This window comes from Phyllostomus discolor, chromosome 9 (assembly GCF_004126475.2).
Source record: "Phyllostomus discolor isolate MPI-MPIP mPhyDis1 chromosome 9, mPhyDis1.pri.v3, whole genome shotgun sequence".
Taxonomy (NCBI): Eukaryota; Metazoa; Chordata; class Mammalia; order Chiroptera; family Phyllostomidae; genus Phyllostomus; species Phyllostomus discolor.
The window spans coordinates 19,897,210-19,915,009 of NC_040911.2; the positions used below are offsets into that span (position 1 = coordinate 19,897,210).

Genomic DNA, 17,800 nt, shown 5'->3' on the forward strand with positions numbered 1-17,800 from the left:
GCACTACCAAACAGAACCTTTTAGCTGCCCTTAAAGTCATTTCAGCCATTGCTATTTGACTATGTCTGGACACAGCTAGAACCTGCTCAGGAGGTAAATGCTTGCCTCTCCAAGTTTGGAGTTGCGTGCTCAGTCTTTGTACCCTTGACCTTCATCCTCCCCTCCTCGAGTAGATCTGCCCCAGGAGTGACGCGTATCTTCGGCTCCTCAGCCTCTGGGCTTGAGTTTTGACGGCGCACAGGGCAGTGCTTTGTCCCGGAGCGCCGTGTTACTACAAAGCAGGAATGGGTCTGACTTAACCCTAGGACTGTGTTTTCATGGAGGTGTTACGAGAGGAAGGAAGCTCTGTGCTCCTACTTCTGGAGTAGGATGGGCGGAGATGGTACTGAATCGAGAATGGGAAAGGGTCAGTGAGGAGCTGGGCTCCTGGGCGCCCTGTAGGACGGCACAAGGGGCCTAGAGGAGTCAAGGGGGGGGGGGGAGTATAAATGACCTTTCCATGATTTTTAGGCTAAAACATGTCCCAGGGGTTGGCTGATCTGCAGCGGGGAACCTGGGGTCGTGAACAGGACTCCCTGAGGCGTCTACCCGTCACGCGACCACGGACACTCAGTCCTCAGGCTTTACCCGGCTGACCCTTGGTTCCCGCAACCAGCCTCTGCTTAGGCCGGGTCTCCCCTCCATGCACCGCGGAGCCTCGATTTCTCTGCGAGGAATACGGTCGAGGGAGGAGGGGGCTGTGTGCGGAGCCGAATTGGGGCAGGCGACTGGACCAGTTCCTTCCAATCCCCGAGGCTTTCTGAAGGAGGAGGCATTGAGGGGTCGATCCTTGATAGTTGCCTGGCGCCACGGGCTTCAAATACGCCTGGGTCGGGGCTTCGGGTCAGGCCGGGCGGGAGGCGGAGCCAGGGGCGTGGCTTAGGGCGGGGGCGGACCTCACCGCTGGTGGTGAGACTCGGGACTGGAGCTGCGGGACCGTGGATAGTCACCCCCGACCTTCCAGGGCGCGCCGTTGCTGCTCCGTTGCTGCTCCGCTCTCCTCCCCGCTCTCCTCCGCACCCGCCAAAACGCCGGCCATGACGGGCTCGCTGTTCAAGGGGAACTTCTGGGTAAGTCTGCGGGGCAGGCGGGCGGGGCGGCCCCGCACCACTCCGGCACTTTGCGCTGCGCCACATACCGTCCCGCTGCCTAGGGGCAGAACCGGAGCAGACACTCCTTGGAGGTTCCCACTCTGCGGGGTCCCAGCCCGCTGCGCGCCCTCAAGTTCCCGAATCCGGCTCCCGGGTCCCTCCTTTGCTGCTCACACCCCAGCCACACGTACTCCCACGGAAGGGTGTAGCGGAGCCCCATGAAGTTGGGACATCTACCCCTTATCTCACAGATGAAACCAAGACCCAAAGGGAGGAGCGACCCAGCGGGAGAAGGGCCAATGGCCCTGGAGGCTGCGAGCGGATTTGGGAGAGCCTGGGGTCGGGGACCTGGGGTGAACTTCGCCAGGCTGACAGCCGCAGTCATCCCCAGGGGGTGGTCTTTTCCAGGCCCGCTGAAACGTGTAGCCTGTCAGAGCTACATTAGTTCCGACTTCCCCCTGCAGACCCTGGAGCGGTTCTCTTGCAGAAGCTTTGTCCCATACTGTAGCCCTGTTTCCTGAGCCCCCTCCCCAGGCCACCGTGGCCCCGGCCCAGAGGGAGGCCCATGTGTGCAAGGCTCTACGAGCTGGTGGGGGCGTCCAAGCCCAGCAGGACCAGCCCAAGCAGGAGGCAGCAGGTCTGCCTGCCTCCGCCCTCCTCTGTCCACCCTTCTTACTCCCCAGGCGCCCCTTAAAGGTGTGTGCCCCTCCACTTAGAGGAAATACCCTCATTCCTTTAAGGCAGGAGCAGGAAGTCAGCATACCTCAAAGTAGACCTTCAGCTGCCAAGTGGCCCCAACTGCCTACTTGGGACCCTGCTTGCCCTCCATTTAGCTTCACGGCTCCGTGTCCCCTATCATGGGCTGCTGGGTGGGGGAACGTGGCTCTGTGGCCTCGGGGACAGTTTATTCCCTGCCTTGTGAAGTCCCTCTTCCTGGGGTTTTTGAGGTTCTTTGGGGGACACTGTCTGCCTGTGGGGTGCAGGGCTGAGGAGCTTCATTCACAGGGAGGGTGAATGACCTCACAGCCGGCGGGCGAGGAGGTCTGCTCAGGTGGAATATAGGACTTCTGGGTGCCATGAAGGGCACTGTGGAAAAGAGCAGGGCAGAGAGACTGGCCTCCCGCCTTCCCCCCCTACAGTGAGACAGCCAGTTTTCAGATCTTTGCTCAGCTGTTCCCTCTTCAGGGACACCTTTCCTGATAGCGCCCGGCAGGCTCTGTCACCAGTTCCCTTGGCCCACATTCTGGTCCTTCTCAGCTTTTGTTAGCTTATGGTTTTGAATTTGGGGCTTACCAACACGTGAGCACCTCGGGACAGGAACTGTACACTGCCACTGCCCCTTATGCAGGAGGCTCTGCAAATAGTTGCTGAGCCAGTAAAGTGGATCTGTGAGGCCGGCAGGACATGCGATGCGCTACAGGGCTCCGGGGCCACAGGAAGGCAGCCCCCAGCTGCTCCTGAAGCACACTTGCAGGAGTGGTTAGGGGAGGGGACAGAAGTGAGGTCTGGTTGGGACTGTGCCTAGGGAACGGTCTGGGGGAGAGAACTTTCTGGGCTTCTACTTTCAGAAGGTATCTGAGACCCTGAGAGATAGTTTGCACAGGTTATCTTCTTCCATCTCTAATTTCCTGTGATGCTTTATGTCAAATAATAAAAACAATGATAGCTAATATCACTGTGCACAGAGTCTGTGGAAAATCTGTTCTAAATGCTTCACCCACACTACTCATTTAAGCCTCACAGCTATACCCTATGGCGGTAGCTTACTTACTATCCCATTTTACAGGTCAGGAAACTGAGGGGCAGAGGGGTTAAGCAACATTCTCATGGTCCTTGAGCTGTTCATGCAGCAGGACTCCATGGACCAAATGCTCAGTGAGTGCCTCAAGGAGGGTGGCGTGCAGCAAGTCCCAGCATAGCTGCCTACATGTCTGTCTTCCACGGCAGTGCCACAGGGAGTTGGTGGGTCACCACTGGGCCTTCATATGAATATATCCTTCTCCTCCAGCTCCAACCACGAGCTCCCAGACAGGCATCACCATCAGCTGCACCCTCGGCACCTGCCGTAGTGCCTTGCATTGGATGCTTAGGAGTCAGGCAGATGGGACAGTCAGCCAGGACTTGGGAAGAGATGGGCAGAAGGGAAACTGCTGCAGACTTCAGGGGCTGCCCCTGAGGCTTTCACACTCTTGGGGTAGGGAGGCAAGGCTGCTGAGAGTACTGAGGGGCTGGCAATAGCCCTTACGAGAGGGCTGTGATTGGGTAAGGCAGGCAAGTTTGGAAACATAAGTGGGTATCAGTGAACTGTATTTAATGCATATTCAGGAATTACCTTCTCTGTATAAGGCACTCTAACGGAGAAGGCATTGGCAGGGTAAGAGCACCACATTAGTTAGAAGGTAGATTTCTCATGAGGAAGCGAAGCTTTGTGCTTGAATACCTGGCCTCCAGAATGTGGAGGAGGCAGGGGCAGGGAGTAGGGGGAGTCCAGCAGGGCCCAAGAAAGCTGGGCCAGGAGTTGAAGGGGTCTGTTCCAGGGTTGAGACCATAAGGAGGGGCAAAAGATGAGGCAGGTGAGATGAGGTGCAGACGGAGGAAGAGGTCAAAGCCACAGGACAAGGCCAGCAGTTGAAGGTGAGCAGTAGGGAAGAGGAAAGGAGGGCTCCCATAAAGTGACTTTGAGAATGAGCTGTGGGCCCCAGAAATAAGGAAGTTAGGAGGAGGAACTGGTTTGTGGGGAGAGAAGGAGGGAGGGGGAGGAGGCAGAAGTGATATGAACGGAATCTAATTGCAGGGGTAGCAATGATGAGGACCAAGGCCAAGGGCATCCTGGAGCCCCTCCCTGAAGCCCTTCTTGTTTGTTGTTGTTTTATTTTTATTTTTATTATTTTTAATTGTTCAAGTACAGTTTTCTGCCCTTTCCCCCCACCCCAGCCCAACCCCCCAAAGAAGAAAACAGGCTATCACACAGACCCCAACCCCTTAGCCCCCAGCACCGTGCTGGGGTTGCTGGACGCGGGGAAGTCTTGGAGGGGATGGGTTGAGGAGGGGACGGGGTGCCAGGTGGTATAGGGTTTGGAAGTATTTCAGTGTTTAAACAACCAGTTCAAACCTGTCAGTGAGTACTCTCCGATGACTGGTGGTCAACGTTCTGGGTTTGAGGGGTTGGTGGAGATGCCTCTAGCCCCTTGGAAGGGGCGTCCGGGTGAGAGAGTGCACGGAATTGCAGGGAGTGCAGAAGTGTCATCTTACCAGCTGAGTCTCTGAGGTGGACCAGCCTGGTTCAAATCCCAGCTCTGCCCTTTACTAGCTGGCACCTTAGGCAGTTACTTCAGCCCCCTGACCCTCACCACAAGCCTCAGTTTTCCCATGTATAAAAATGGGGTGATAATAGTGTCTACTCCATAGGACTGTTGGGAGGATGAAATTAGAGACTGGTACAGAGGCTGGCACATAATGAGCACTTGTGGTTGTCAGCTATTAACAGCACTGAGGAGACTAAAGGAAATGGGAGATAGTCCTTCAAGTGAGGAGAAAGAATGAAGATGTAAGAAGTCCCCAGAGAAGCACTCTCGGTTGTGGGGGGTGCTCTGGCCTCAGGGACCCCCGGCCACCACTGATGAGAATAAGCCTACTAAGACGTGATCTGCCTGGGGAGGAAAGGTGGCAGATCTCTCAAAGGAGAAGGGCCAGGAACCTGTTCCTCAATAGGTTTTATTGGGTTCATTTGCACAGGAATACAGATAAAGCTCATTAGTCATTGTCTGGCAGTAAGGATCAAACAATAGATAACAAAAAACTCTGAGGGCCTATTCTGAGTCAGGGTCAGATAGCTAAAGAGCTGTAAAACTTTGAGGAACAAACTTACTTCTTGCTTGGACCCTTATCATTTAATTGAGAACATTCTAAACAAAGCAGGTTCCACAGGATTTTACATATTCTTTCTTAGGCCTGATTGCCCGGGGGAACCTGCCCTTTCCAGCACAGGGCTGCACTGCGCTCTGTCATTGTTTCAGGCTTCAGTCAGGCAGAGGGAGTAAGGCAGCCAAGAGATTAGGAGACTTCTCACAGGCAGAATGAAGACTCAGGCTTGGTCAAAGCCGATGGGCGAGGGTCCATCACCCCCTTTTGCTGTAGCCCCCAAAGTCCTTCCTTGGGGGTCTCCCATGTGATGGTGCCTGTCTTAGATCACCTCCCCTTGGGGAATCTCACCTGTCATTGGCTAACTGACCAAGCATTGGGGGCCAGTTATGGATGAAGTAAAAGGAGTAGAAGCAGAGCTCCTGCCAGGGAGATAAGCTTTTGTCTCCTTAGTGGCTTACGGTCCAAGGTTGCTTCCTCAGCCTTAGCCTTGGTGGGGGTTACAGCTTCTGAAACCAGACAGAGTGGTTCTCAACACTTGGTGAGTGCTTGTGTTTAGGCAGGAAGAGAGATGGGCAAAGGAAGAGACGCAGAGACACAGGGGTACACCAGGAAGGAGCTATCACAGGCCCAAGAGAGGGGCCATTCCCCCACAAGGTGAGATGCCTGTGGTCAAATTAGGTATATGTTCTTGAAAAGGTATGAGTCAGCACATATTTTATAAAACAATCTTACTCCAGTGCTCCATGGAAATGTTTTATTTATTTATATATTTAAGATTTTATTTATTTTTAGACAGAGGGGAAGGGAGGGAGAAAGAAAGGGAGAGAAACATCAGTGTGTGGTTGCCTCTTGCCCGCCCCCTCCTGGGGACCTGGCCTGCAGCCCAGGCATGTGCCCTGACTGGGAATCGAACCAGCAACCCTTTGCTTCACAGTCTAGTGGTTGATTTACTGAGTCACACCAGCCAGGGCAGAAATGTTTTATTTAAAGGAATCTTTTGGTGGATCCATTTGAGAAGGAGAACACTGTGTTCTTTAAAACTGGGATGGTCCCCACTTCCCCAGCTGAGTTTGCCCGACAGGAAGCACGCCTGTGTGCTGCTGCTCTCCCACCCTTCCCTGCGTGTACCCCTTCTTCGCAGCAGTGTGGTTCAGCGGTGCTTGTAATTTGTCTTGGTTAATGCAGAAGGTGTCAGAATAAGGCAGACAGTGACCATGCTGTGTTGCAGAGCTCCAGGGAAGTGACTGGGCCACAGCAGAGGAAAATCACCATCTTTGGCATGATCAGACACAAGTGTCTTTCAGGTGTGGACATGCCCGGGTGACTGTAGAGCCTGCTCCTGAAGAGGCAGATGTCCTCCCTCCCCAGGAGAGACCCGAGCTACTCACTTATTTGAGATCCGACCTGTTGCTCTGTGTCCTCTATTTCGACCCAGGCTTACTCATTCTCAAGGCGCTAGGTTCAGACCAGCTCCCTACCTAGACCCTGTGCCAGCCCCGCCCCGCCACCCCTCCAGCTGCAGAAAGCTTTGGGGAGTCCTGGGGCTGTCTGAATTTGCCCCGTGCTCCAGGGCTGTCCCTGTGCTCCAAACTTTGGCACCTTAGTTTGGCATCTTGTTGTTCTGGGGCCTCACCAGAGCTTAAGCTGGTTCTGCCTCTGGTTTTGCTTTGTGACTTTTCTCAGTACAGAGTGGGAGGCAGTGGCTGCTTCTTCTTCTTCTTCTTCCCCTTCTTCTTCTTCTTTTTTAAATAAACAAAGAAGAAAGCAGGTTATCACAGAGACCCCTCAGGCTGACCATATGTGCTATTTTATACAATGTTTAGGCTGTTGCTTCAATTTTTAAAAAATATTCTTCCTTGGAAACAGGATCCCTAGAAACACACCACGAGGGCTATTTGGTATTATCTGGCCTAGTGGCAAAGTGAAAGGTAAAGTCATTGACGATTGCCCTTCTCCAATTTATTTTTCTTAGAGCAGCCAGTGAGATATATTTCTAAATTAATTATCAAAATCCCTTTTTTCCTGTTTTATCTTCTTAAAAATTTAATAAGAAAGGCATAGGATCTATCTTTTAAGAAAAATAAATTCTTATTGACATATATGAAACAAAATCTGAACAAGCAGATAGACATAGAGGGTTTGGATTGGGAAGAGTTAGCAAATTTTTAAAAAATTAGGTAACACAAGCATATGCTTCAAAAATCCAGATATTTCCAAAAGGCTTATAATGGAAAACAATCACTGTTTATGTTTTCACAGTGTGTAAAGACTGTTCATGTCAAAACGAAGCAGTATACAGTGCGGGGCAAAAGTAGGCTTACAGTTGTGAGTAAATAATGCAGTTTATTATTGTATTATTTTTCATACAAACAGCCATAAACCTGCTTTGCCCCACTCTGTATTATGATTAGATACTCATTCCTTTTTCTTGTACTTTCTAATTGCCCATGGCAGGGCATTATTCACCTTTATCAGAGGTTTTTGGGTTTTTGTTTTTTTCTTTCCATAAGAGAACTTACTCACACATTGGACTCACATAGTGAATGCAGAACTCAGAGTTTGGTGTCTCAGATACCCATTATGGAAAGGCTGAAAAGCACACACGTTATAGGCATTTATAAACACATGTAGTTAAAATGCATCCTAAAGTCAGAAAGATTTGACGTGTGTAAAACTTGGTGTGTGTGTAGATGCATGTTAATATGTGGATTTTTCTGGTAAAAGCATCTACAGATTTCATCAGGAGGCAGTCAAAGCAAAATATTGATTATATCCAAATATATATACACTATCCAAAGCATCTCTATGTATACATAATGGATAAATATGCAATTATTTATTTTTAGAGAGAGGGGAAGGAAGGGAGACAGAGATGGAGAGAAAAATCAATGTGCGAGAGAAACAGCCATAGGTTGCCTCTTGCACGCCCCCAACTGGGGACCTGGTCAGCAACCCAGGCCTGTTCTCTGACTGGGAATCGAACCAGTGACCTTTCAGTTCACAGGCTGACTGACATTCAATCCATTGAGCCGTACAAGCCAGGGCTGCAACTAATGTTTATAATTCTTTTTTAAAAAAGAGTTTATCTATTTATAGGGAGGGAGAAAGAGAGGGAGGGAAACACCAATGTGCAAGAGAAACACTGATTGGCCACCTCCACACGCCCCACGCCCCCCACCCAGGACCTGGCCTGAAACCCAGGCATGTGCCCTGACTAGGAATTTAACTGGTGACCTTTCAATTTGCAGGACAGTTCCCAACCCACCGAGCCACACCAGCCAGGGCTAATGTTTATTACTCTTATTTACTGTCTCCTAAATGTAACCAGATGTCCATTTGTGTACATATTTTATTATAACATAAATATCATCTAAATTTCAGTATTGATGAAAAGCACATCTTGTGTAGGAGGTGGCTGATGTTTTTCTTTCCTTACCTGTACTAGAAATCCCCAGCTAAATGCCAGACCATGGCCTACCAGGCTCTGCCTGCCCGTCCACACGTACCACTCACCACCTCCCGCTCACTTCCTCCACTGCAGCACTCCTAAGTCAGTTTCCAAACGATGAATCATTTCCATCTAACCAACCAACCTGCCCCTGCTGCCTGTTCCCATGGCATCCTGTGCCCACATGACAATCCACGGTATTGTCGGTGCCTCTTTACCCCCCTCCCATCAGACTGTGAGCTGCACGAGGTGTGCCGGACCTGTTCAGCACAGTGTCTCCCGCACCTAGCATGGTGCCTGCCATGTAGCTGGCAGTCAGTAAGTATCAAAGTGAACAAATGAAGAAACAGCGAGACCCATATGTGGCAGTGAATGGAGGTTGCTCATTCAAGTAAACTCTGTCCTTGCACTCCCTTTAGTCTGAAGTGTCATTCCACGCTCTTTTTTTTTTAAAAGATTTTATTTATTTATTTTTAGAGAGGGAAGGGAGGGAGGGAGAGAGAGAGAGAGAGAGAGAGAGAGAGACAGGGAGAGGCATCAATGTGTGGTTGCTGGGGGTTATGGCCTGCAACCCAGGAATGTACCCTGGCTGGGAATCAAACCTGGGACACTTTGGTTCCCAGCCCGCGCTCAATCCACTGAGCTACGCCAGCCAGGTCCACGCTCTTAAAGAACCTGTTCCCCTGGGGCATCATGACTGACCTCCTGTGTGTGGGGAAGTGACATCATCAGGGTTGGGCTCTGGCTCCACCAGAAGAAGCCCCACACCCATGGGAGGGGCAGGAGCCGCACAGCACCTGTGTAAAAAGCAAAGCGCATGTACATTATGCTCACCATCTGGTGAGAGCGCTGTGACCCCCAGAGAAAACCCCGCAACTGGTTGAAGAGAGGAAAGTTCTTCCCCAGTCATGGTGGAATCTCAGGCACCTTTTGGGAAACCATCTGTCAGGTAGTGTCCCAGCGCTGTGGGAGCTGCCCTGGGTCCCAGAGAGAGACACACGCCTCTTGCCTTTTAGAGGTTATTACCTACTCAAGGAGGAGAGTCGCACATGCTAGTTTAAAATAATGGTTTTTAATATTAACACAACAAAATTGAGGGAATTTAAACTCTATTAGTAATTTAGTACTTTCTCCTTTTCCTCCATGCATAGTTGTATTCATAGTGTATGCATAATTTCATATTCCACTGTTTCAATATAATAAATATAAGCATGATATTAAATACCATGTTTATTTTATCTGTTGCTGTTTAGTTTTCCTAACAATTATTTTAATTTTTTTAAGATTATATTTTTAAAGAGAGGGGAAGGGAGGGAGAAAGAGAGGGAGAGAAACATCAGTGTGTGGTTGCCTCTCACACACCCCCTATTGGGGACCTGGTCCCCAACCCAGGCATGTGCCCTGACTGGGAATTGAACCTGCGACCCTTTGGTTCACAGCCCATGCTCAGTCCACTGAGCTACACCAGCCAGGGCCTAACAATTATTTTTAAAATAAGGTGGGATGTAACACTTCTTTTGATATTTGGCATTTGTGTAATTTCTGAATTTTTTTAAAACAATAAATAATGTGTTGCACATCTTCATTCATTTAGGGTGTTTAAAAACTGGATTCTTCAAGTATCTATTTCTGGAAACTTGTGAAAGAACTTGTCACTACCTAGCTGTGTTACAACGTTTCTCTAGTAAGACCGCACTCTTTCCACAATGATAATTCCACGCCCTTCCCCTCTACTCAGCCCTCCACTTCCCTCCCACACTCTCACTCTGTTTTGATGATCTTGCCTAATACTCTGGTAAGAAACCAGTTACCAGCTGGTGAAAGCTCATTTACCTTCTACATGCATAGGGTTCACTAAGTTCAGCCACGAGTAACCCAAAGCCACAGTGGCCTAGACAAGGACAATGTTTGTTTCTCTCTCACATACACGAAGCCCCCGACCGATCATCCCGGGCCGGCTCCGCCATCCCTGGTGTCGAGGCCTGCAGTGCTGTCTGGTGACTGCAGCGGTGTCCGGCCCGATGCTTGGTGCACCACAGAATCCCAGTAATACCGGCGGATAACTAAAACAGCATTCCTTAACAGCAGAGCTTTTCAAAACTTTTGATATATAGAACCAAACGGATTTCCTAAAGGGGAGATACATCCTCAGGGTCCCTAATAATATCTGATGATGCCAGTTTCATAGCGTTAGTTGTGGCCCTTGCGGTTTTTTTCCCCTTCCCATTAAACCAGCAAAAATGGGTGCTGTGCTAAACTGTCATTTGTGTTCTTAATTACCAGGGAGCATGGACATGTTTTTCTTTTTATTGGATTATTGGGGTGATACTGTTTAACAAAATATACGTGTTTCAGGTACATAATTCTACCACATATCATCTGTGCATGGTAGTGTGTGTTCACCACCCCAAGTCAAGTCTCCATCCATCACCATTTATCCCCCCCGCCTTACCCTCCTCCACCTCCCTCCGCTCCTCCTACCCCCGCAGTCACCACACTGTTGTCTGTATCCATGAGTTTTTCTCTCTCTCTATTTTCTTCTTTTTTGCTCAATCCCCTCACTCCCCTGCCCCAGCAGCTGTCAGCCTGCACAGAAAGCTTGATAAACACTGAATTACTATTTTTTATTTTTTGTACCTTAGTATGGTTCGACTATTACTCTATATTCATTGTCTCTGTGTCCAGGTTCTGAGGTGTTGTGATGTTTGTGGAGCCAGAGATCCGTGTGGACCTCTAGGCAGGACATTACCCCTGCCCCATCCTTGGGGGGGGGCGCACACTCTTGTTAAGGGCAGACATGTGTATGACAGTAGTCGGGAACAGGCTGACCTGCTCTCCTCACACTAAAAGGAGTGGGTCTACTGGGTGGGTGCTATGGGGGACCAGTTTCTAGAAAGTACTGAGAGATCACTGGCCATGTGATAAGATGGGGAAGTCTGTTTCAAGACCATCTCAAGGGAGGTTATGGCGTGGCATGGGGCTGGCATGAATGCCTGAATAAGCTGCTTGGGGTAGGGGACTGAGACCCTACCCCTTCCCGAAGGTCTTGCTGCCATGAAAATAGTTGACGGCTTGGCTGCTCTCCGAGGGGTGGCATCCTGGTGAACCTTTGAGCTTAGTTTTGTTGAGCGACGGATGCGAGGTGACAGGCCAAGAAAGCAGTCGCCGCGGTCTTGCCTCTCCACTCTGGCCCCGCAGTGCCGAGGCTCTGTCCTCTTGGAGGACTCCCTGTTCTACTTAAAGGATAGCTGCCAGAAGCGACAGGTTCACAAGTGGCCACACACGTCTGAAAACCCTAAAAATACCCACATCTAAGTTCCTCCACTGCTCCAAGCTGAGGTCGCCAGCCTCCTGGAACCTGCTCGGAGGATATAGCCCTTGTTACCGCATGCAGACACCAAGCTCCCTTCATCCCTAGACCTCCAGGTTCTGAACTAGGGGTCCAAAAAGATCTGAGACCCCCAGAATAAAAAGTATTTACTTTGACCCTTGGTCAGCACTTCTGATGATGGCCTGATCTGGATGGTTGACCCATCCTATGGGCTGTCTGTCCCCGGCTTAGGCTTCCCCACCTCCCTGACCTGTGTCAGCACCTGCCTGTTTAGTCAGGGCTCCCACAATTCCCTGCCCCTAAGAGTGATTGGCCTTGATTCTGACTAGCCACGGCCCGGGACCGTTGTCTTAGCCGGCAGGCCGCTCCCTGGCTCACCAAAGCTGATGCTGTCCTTTCCTGGGCAGCATGGGTGGGGACTCTGTGTAAGAGGGACCCTGGTGCTCCTCTCAGGTGTCCTCAGCTCTGACCCACAGGGAGCAGATGTGCTGCAAGTCTGGGCACCTGCCTGTGAGTCACATGGTCCCTTCTGCAGAAACCCAACTGCAAGGTGCCAGGGCCGAAGGGCTCAGCCAGCTGCCAGCCCAGGGCCAAAGTCCTGTGGGCAGGGCTTCAGGTGGGGAAACTGGGAGCCTGAAAAGACCAGCGGGCCCCGGAGAGGCTGGGTGTACAAGACGGCTTCTATTCAGACTGAGTCGTGGTGATCAGGAGAGAACAGGAAGAGGAGAGGGAGAGGTCTCCAGTCAAGGGCAGTCACAGCCCTCCCAGCCCTGGCTACATGTCACTTGAAGCCTACCCGCCACTCAGACTACGTGAGTGACTTGCCCAGAGCCACACAGCTAACCACTCTGGGCTCCAGCTTCCTGTTGTGCCGTGAGTACAGCAGTATGTGGGCAGCCAGGTCCTAGGCTGGGTCCCAGATGTCAGAATTGGTTACGGTCCTGTTAAGGAGGTAGTAATTGGCAGTAATGCACCAGTGTCCCAAAACTGTAGGTTTTATTGCAGTTAAATTAATTTTAAACATCGAGATAATGAATGAAAATGATGAGGGGAAACCGTTTTTTAAATGTTAAGGAATTTTTATTCACTTATATGTAAAATATGTGTAACTTCAAAAATGAAGAATTAAAAAGTTTTTTTAAAAAGTAATTATGAAAAGAAGAATAAGTACACCTGTTCAGATGGTAAAATAAAAGTAACAAACCCAGAGGGTCGTGGACCAACCTGCAGGAAAGGCTCCTTGCTAACTCCTATGCCAAGGCCAAAGTTTTCCTCTAGGGTGCTGCATCTGGCTAGGGGATGAAGATTCAAATCCAGGGAAGACCCCACCCCTCCCCTCCAGCTTCCACCTATGCTGGTGACAAGACTCATAGTGACCTCTCCCTACCCGTGGCCTGTAAACAGAGAGAACTACCTGCGGATACAATGGGTCATTTGTTTTTAATTTTTATTGGTCCTTTAAAAAAAACAGGAACGTAACACATGTGCATTGTACAATAGTGAAATGATTCAGATGCATATATGGCAAAAGAGTACCTACAACAATAAAAGGGCCTCCCTGAGCACTTTAAATCCCAATGTCCCCAGGTAAATTATATAGTGACTTTCTAGAGGGTTTTCCATGTGTGCCTCATTCTGAATGCACACATTTGTTACCATTGCTGCTCCAATATTGTATCCATTGTTACTAGCTCAAGTCCATACTTTACATTAAGATTCATTCTTTGCTTTCTATGCATTTTGATAAATGCGTAAGGTCATGTATCCACCATTACAGTGTCATACAGAGTAATTTCACTGACCTAAAAATCCCCTGTTCATCCTCCCTGCCCTGCCCCTGACCACCCAGCACCTGCTGACCTTGTTATTGTTTCTGTAGTTTTGCTTTTTCTAGAATGTCATGTAGTTGAAATTACACAGCGTGTAGCCTTCACAGATTGACTTCTTTCATTTAGCAATATGTACTCGATATTCCCCCATGTCTTTTTGTGGCTGGATAGCTCATTTTATTCTCATCACTGAATAATATTCCATAATATGGAGTTACCACAGTTTGTTTACCCACGCACCCATTGAAGGAGAGTTTGGTTGCTTTCAGTTTGCAGCGGTTATGACAAATTGGTATAAACAGTCATGCGTAGGTTTGTGTGGACATAAGTGTTCAAGTCAGTATAGTTAAGAATTTGTTTTGATGAATGATGTTTATTGATCCAGCTCCGTTGAAATGTCATTTTAACATGTGTTTCACATCCAAGGGGCCTGAATATCCTCTGTGCCCCAGACTTGGGCAAGACGTTTATTGGATCAAGCTGGATAAGAAATTTGCAAGTTGGAGAGGAGACAAGGCAGTGAACTCAGATGAGCTTGTGCTGGAGAAATACTTCCTGTTTCTAAAACTAGAGACATGCATAGGTCTGAAATTTGAATATAAAATCTTACATTTTCATTCTCCAAAGTCATGTATAGGAAGTACAGAAAACCTAAAATATCCTGAATGTGGGGCTGGCTTCAGTGCAATTGCAGTGGTGACACTAAAAATAAACTAAATCTAAAGCTTAACTAAATTTAAATTCAACTTTGAAAAAAAACAGTCAAGGACACCACAAATTGTTCATTTTATAGAGGGTCAGTAGGGAGAACGGACTGTTTTATAGAGAGAACAAGTGGAAACCGGAGTCACCAGCCTGTGGGTATCTCAGTGAGTTGGAGCATCCTTCCCAGGCTCCAAGGTTGCAGGATCGATCCCCCATCTGGGCACAGACAAGAAGCAACCAATGAATGCATAAAAAGTGGAACAACAAATCAGCGTTTCTCCCTTTCTCTCCCCCTTTCTCCCTCTCTCCCCCTTTTTCCCTCTCTTAAAATAAATATGTAAAAAGTTAAAACATAAAAAAGGAAGAGGAGTCACATATTTCAGGGGCCAGAAAAGGCTGAATCACTGCAACATGGCGGATGAGTACTTTATGGGAGAAAGAAATAGATTACTTCATGTTATTCCTCAGAAACAAGTTAATCAGCCTGATGTGCAAATTTGGAGATTATTGCATTTGTTTGAATGTTACCAGTTGAGTACAACATTTTGGATTCATGTATCTCTATTCATGTTAAGAAATGTAGTGTGTCTATGTGGGGGCGGGTAGAGAGAAAGATTTGGATCATGCTGAAGGTTAGACGGGTAAAGGTGACCATTAGCCAACTTTCTGAACAGTGACGTCTTCTAAATCTTATGCACAGGGAAAATCATCTTTCATAAAGCCATGATCTCACCATACATAATATAAATTAATTTCCATTTAGTAAAATGTGAAGTTTTTTTATAGTTTTATGTCCACTTATGATATAGGAATCCAAACAGTTCAGAAACAGAGGTTGGCACTCGCAGACGTTCAGTTCTCGCAGACAAGTCTTTCTAGAGTTGTCCCTACAGTTATGTACAATGTAGCTCTCCATTTTTCTTACCAAATGTGGGCTCAGTTTTTATGGGCTCATCTGTGCAACTTTCTTTTTGCGTGTAGTGATATATTGTCAATATTTTTTGTGTTACTATGTATAATTCTGCTTTGTTATAATATCTCTTCAGTTTTCCACTGTATGATTGCCATAATTTATTTAAACATTCTTTATTGCCGGATATTTAGGTTGTTTCCAGTTCTTGGTCACTGTTATATATGCGTGTGTATCTTTCCAGATTTGTGTAGTTATTTCTATGGGATAAGTTCCCATTATTCAAAAGCTACATATTCAAAATTGTCATGGGTATTGACAGTTTTCACTCTAAAAAGTTTGCACCCATGTACAGTCCTGCAGTAGACTAATTCTTTGTACTATTTTGCAACTTTTCTGTTAATGGAAAATTATTTTTAAGGTAAAAAGATTAAACTTCACTATAACAAAGACATGCTAAACAAAGTAGAAAGACCAATGTCAAAGTGAGCGGAAGGAACGATAATATCTAATCAAGGAATAACATGCATAATGAGCGCCTAAAATCAATCATGTAAAAACAAACAACTAATTTTTCTCCAAATAAGTATGAGATATAAACAAGCAGTGCCCTTAAAAAGAAAAACAAGCCCTGAGCTGTGTGGCTGAGTTGGTTGGGCATCGTCCCACGAAGCGGCAAAGCAGCAGGTCGCTGGCCCCAGTCGGGGAGAGGCGACCGAGTCGTGCTCCTCTGTCACGTCGATGTTTCTCTCCCTGTCTTCCTCCCTCCCTTCCCCTCTCTAAAACTAAAATAAACCTTAAAAAAAGAAAAAATGTCCAATAAGGGCTTTTAAACAGAGAATCAACATTATTAATAAGCAAAGAAATGCAAACCAACAAAATATAATTACTCATCCATCCGATAGGGAGAACTTGAAAATATCCAACTTTGGCACGGAAGTATAGCAAAATAGTCACTGTCATGCTCATATTATTATTTATTGCTTATTGTGTTATTTTCCTGACTAACAACTGTAAACCTACTTTTGCCCCATCCTGTATGTATATTTCACACACATTGATGTTTCCGAAGCATTTAAAAGTAAAGTTGCAGGCATGACTTTTCTTTATTGACATATACCGTATTTTTTGGACTGTAAGATGCATTTTTTAACCACATTTTTTGCTTCAAAAAATTTTCCCCTATTTTCCGCCTCTAAAACCTAGGTGTGTCTTACAGTGCAGACCCTAAGATGCACCTAAGTTTTAGAGAAGGAAAATAGGGGAAAGTGTTTTGAAGCAAAGAATGTGGTGAAAAGGCGTATCTTATAGTCAGAAAAATATGGTACTTTATTGTGCATTTCCTAAGTATAAGGACATTTTCTTACATAATTGCACACTATGACACGATTAGATGATATATAGATTCTATTCAAATCTCCTCAATAATGCCCTTTATAGCAAAAGAAGAAAACAGTTCTGAGCTAGGATTGGGAATTGTGTTTAGTTGTGACGTCTCTGCAGTCTCCTTTGATCTGAAAGAGTTCCTCAATCTGTCTTTGTGTTTCCGACCCTGACGTCTTTGGAGACTACAGGACAGCTGTTTTGTGGAATGCCCTTAACCCGAGCTTGCCTGTTTCCTTGTGACTAGCTTCGGGCGGTGAATTTCGGGCAGGAATTTCACAGAGGTGAGGCTGCGCTTTTCTCAGCCTCAGAAAGCAACGTGATGTTTGTTTGTCCTTTTCCTGGTGGTCACTTCAATTATTTGGTTAAGGTGGTTATGTTAGTTTCCTGTTGCTGCTGTGAGAAATGACCACAAGTTCAGTGGCTTTACACCATACTTACTGTTTAAATTTAAACAACTCAAATAAGAAATAAGATTTATTATCTTATCGTTCTGGAGGTCACAAGTCTCAGTTGGCTAAAATCAAGGTGTCAGTAAGGTTGGTTCTTTCTGGAGGCTCAGGAAGAGAATTTCTCCTCTTGCCTTTTCCAGCTTCTAGAGGCTGCTGCAATTCATTGGCTTGTGGCCCCTTCCTCCATCTTCAAGCCAGCAACAAAGCATCTGTAATCTGTGTGTGTGTGTGTACGTGTGTGTCTCACCTTTGCACTGTCCACCACATTTCCTGCTCTGACTCCTGTCTCCATAGAAGGAGCCCTGTGGTCACACTAGCTTCACCTAAAGAAACCGGGTTAATCTCCACATCTCCAGATCCTTCTTTCAACCCCATGTGTCAAGTTCCCTTTCTTGTGTAGGGAAACATAGTCACAGGTTCTGGGGGTTGGGGTGAGGGCCTGGGCAGGGGCCATTTTCACTTTAGGCCGCAGTGTTAGGTGTTAGAAAACACTCGGCACTTGGCAATTTTCTAACACTTAATGTGTTAGAAAACATCACAGGGGTATTTTTAGATGTTTCCACTATAAGCTTAATGCTTTCCTGTTTGTAATTAATAGTTAGCTTACTGGAGGATAATTTGTAAACACACTGTTTTCCTCACACCTTCATCCATGGTCATCTATCAAAGATTCTTGCCCGAATCAGTTATTACTTGGATGGTTGCTAAATGGTGATTAGAAGTTTTTTTTTTTAAACAATCTTATTGA

At 47.3% G+C, this 17,800-nt stretch overlaps 1 protein-coding gene across 1 annotated transcript in view; it reads left to right on the forward strand.

Annotated features, from left to right (window-relative positions):
• The first annotated feature begins 880 nt into the window (after positions 1-880).
• The window catches only part of PSTPIP2 (proline-serine-threonine phosphatase interacting protein 2), a 67,488-nt gene continuing 50,568 nt past the window's right edge, over positions 881-17,800 (forward strand). The window contains exon 1 of the mRNA XM_036009093.1: positions 881-1,109. Coding sequence (XP_035864986.1) covers positions 1,077-1,109 — 33 coding nt within the window. The 5' untranslated portion in view covers positions 881-1,076. The remainder of the gene's footprint in view (positions 1,110-17,800) is intronic.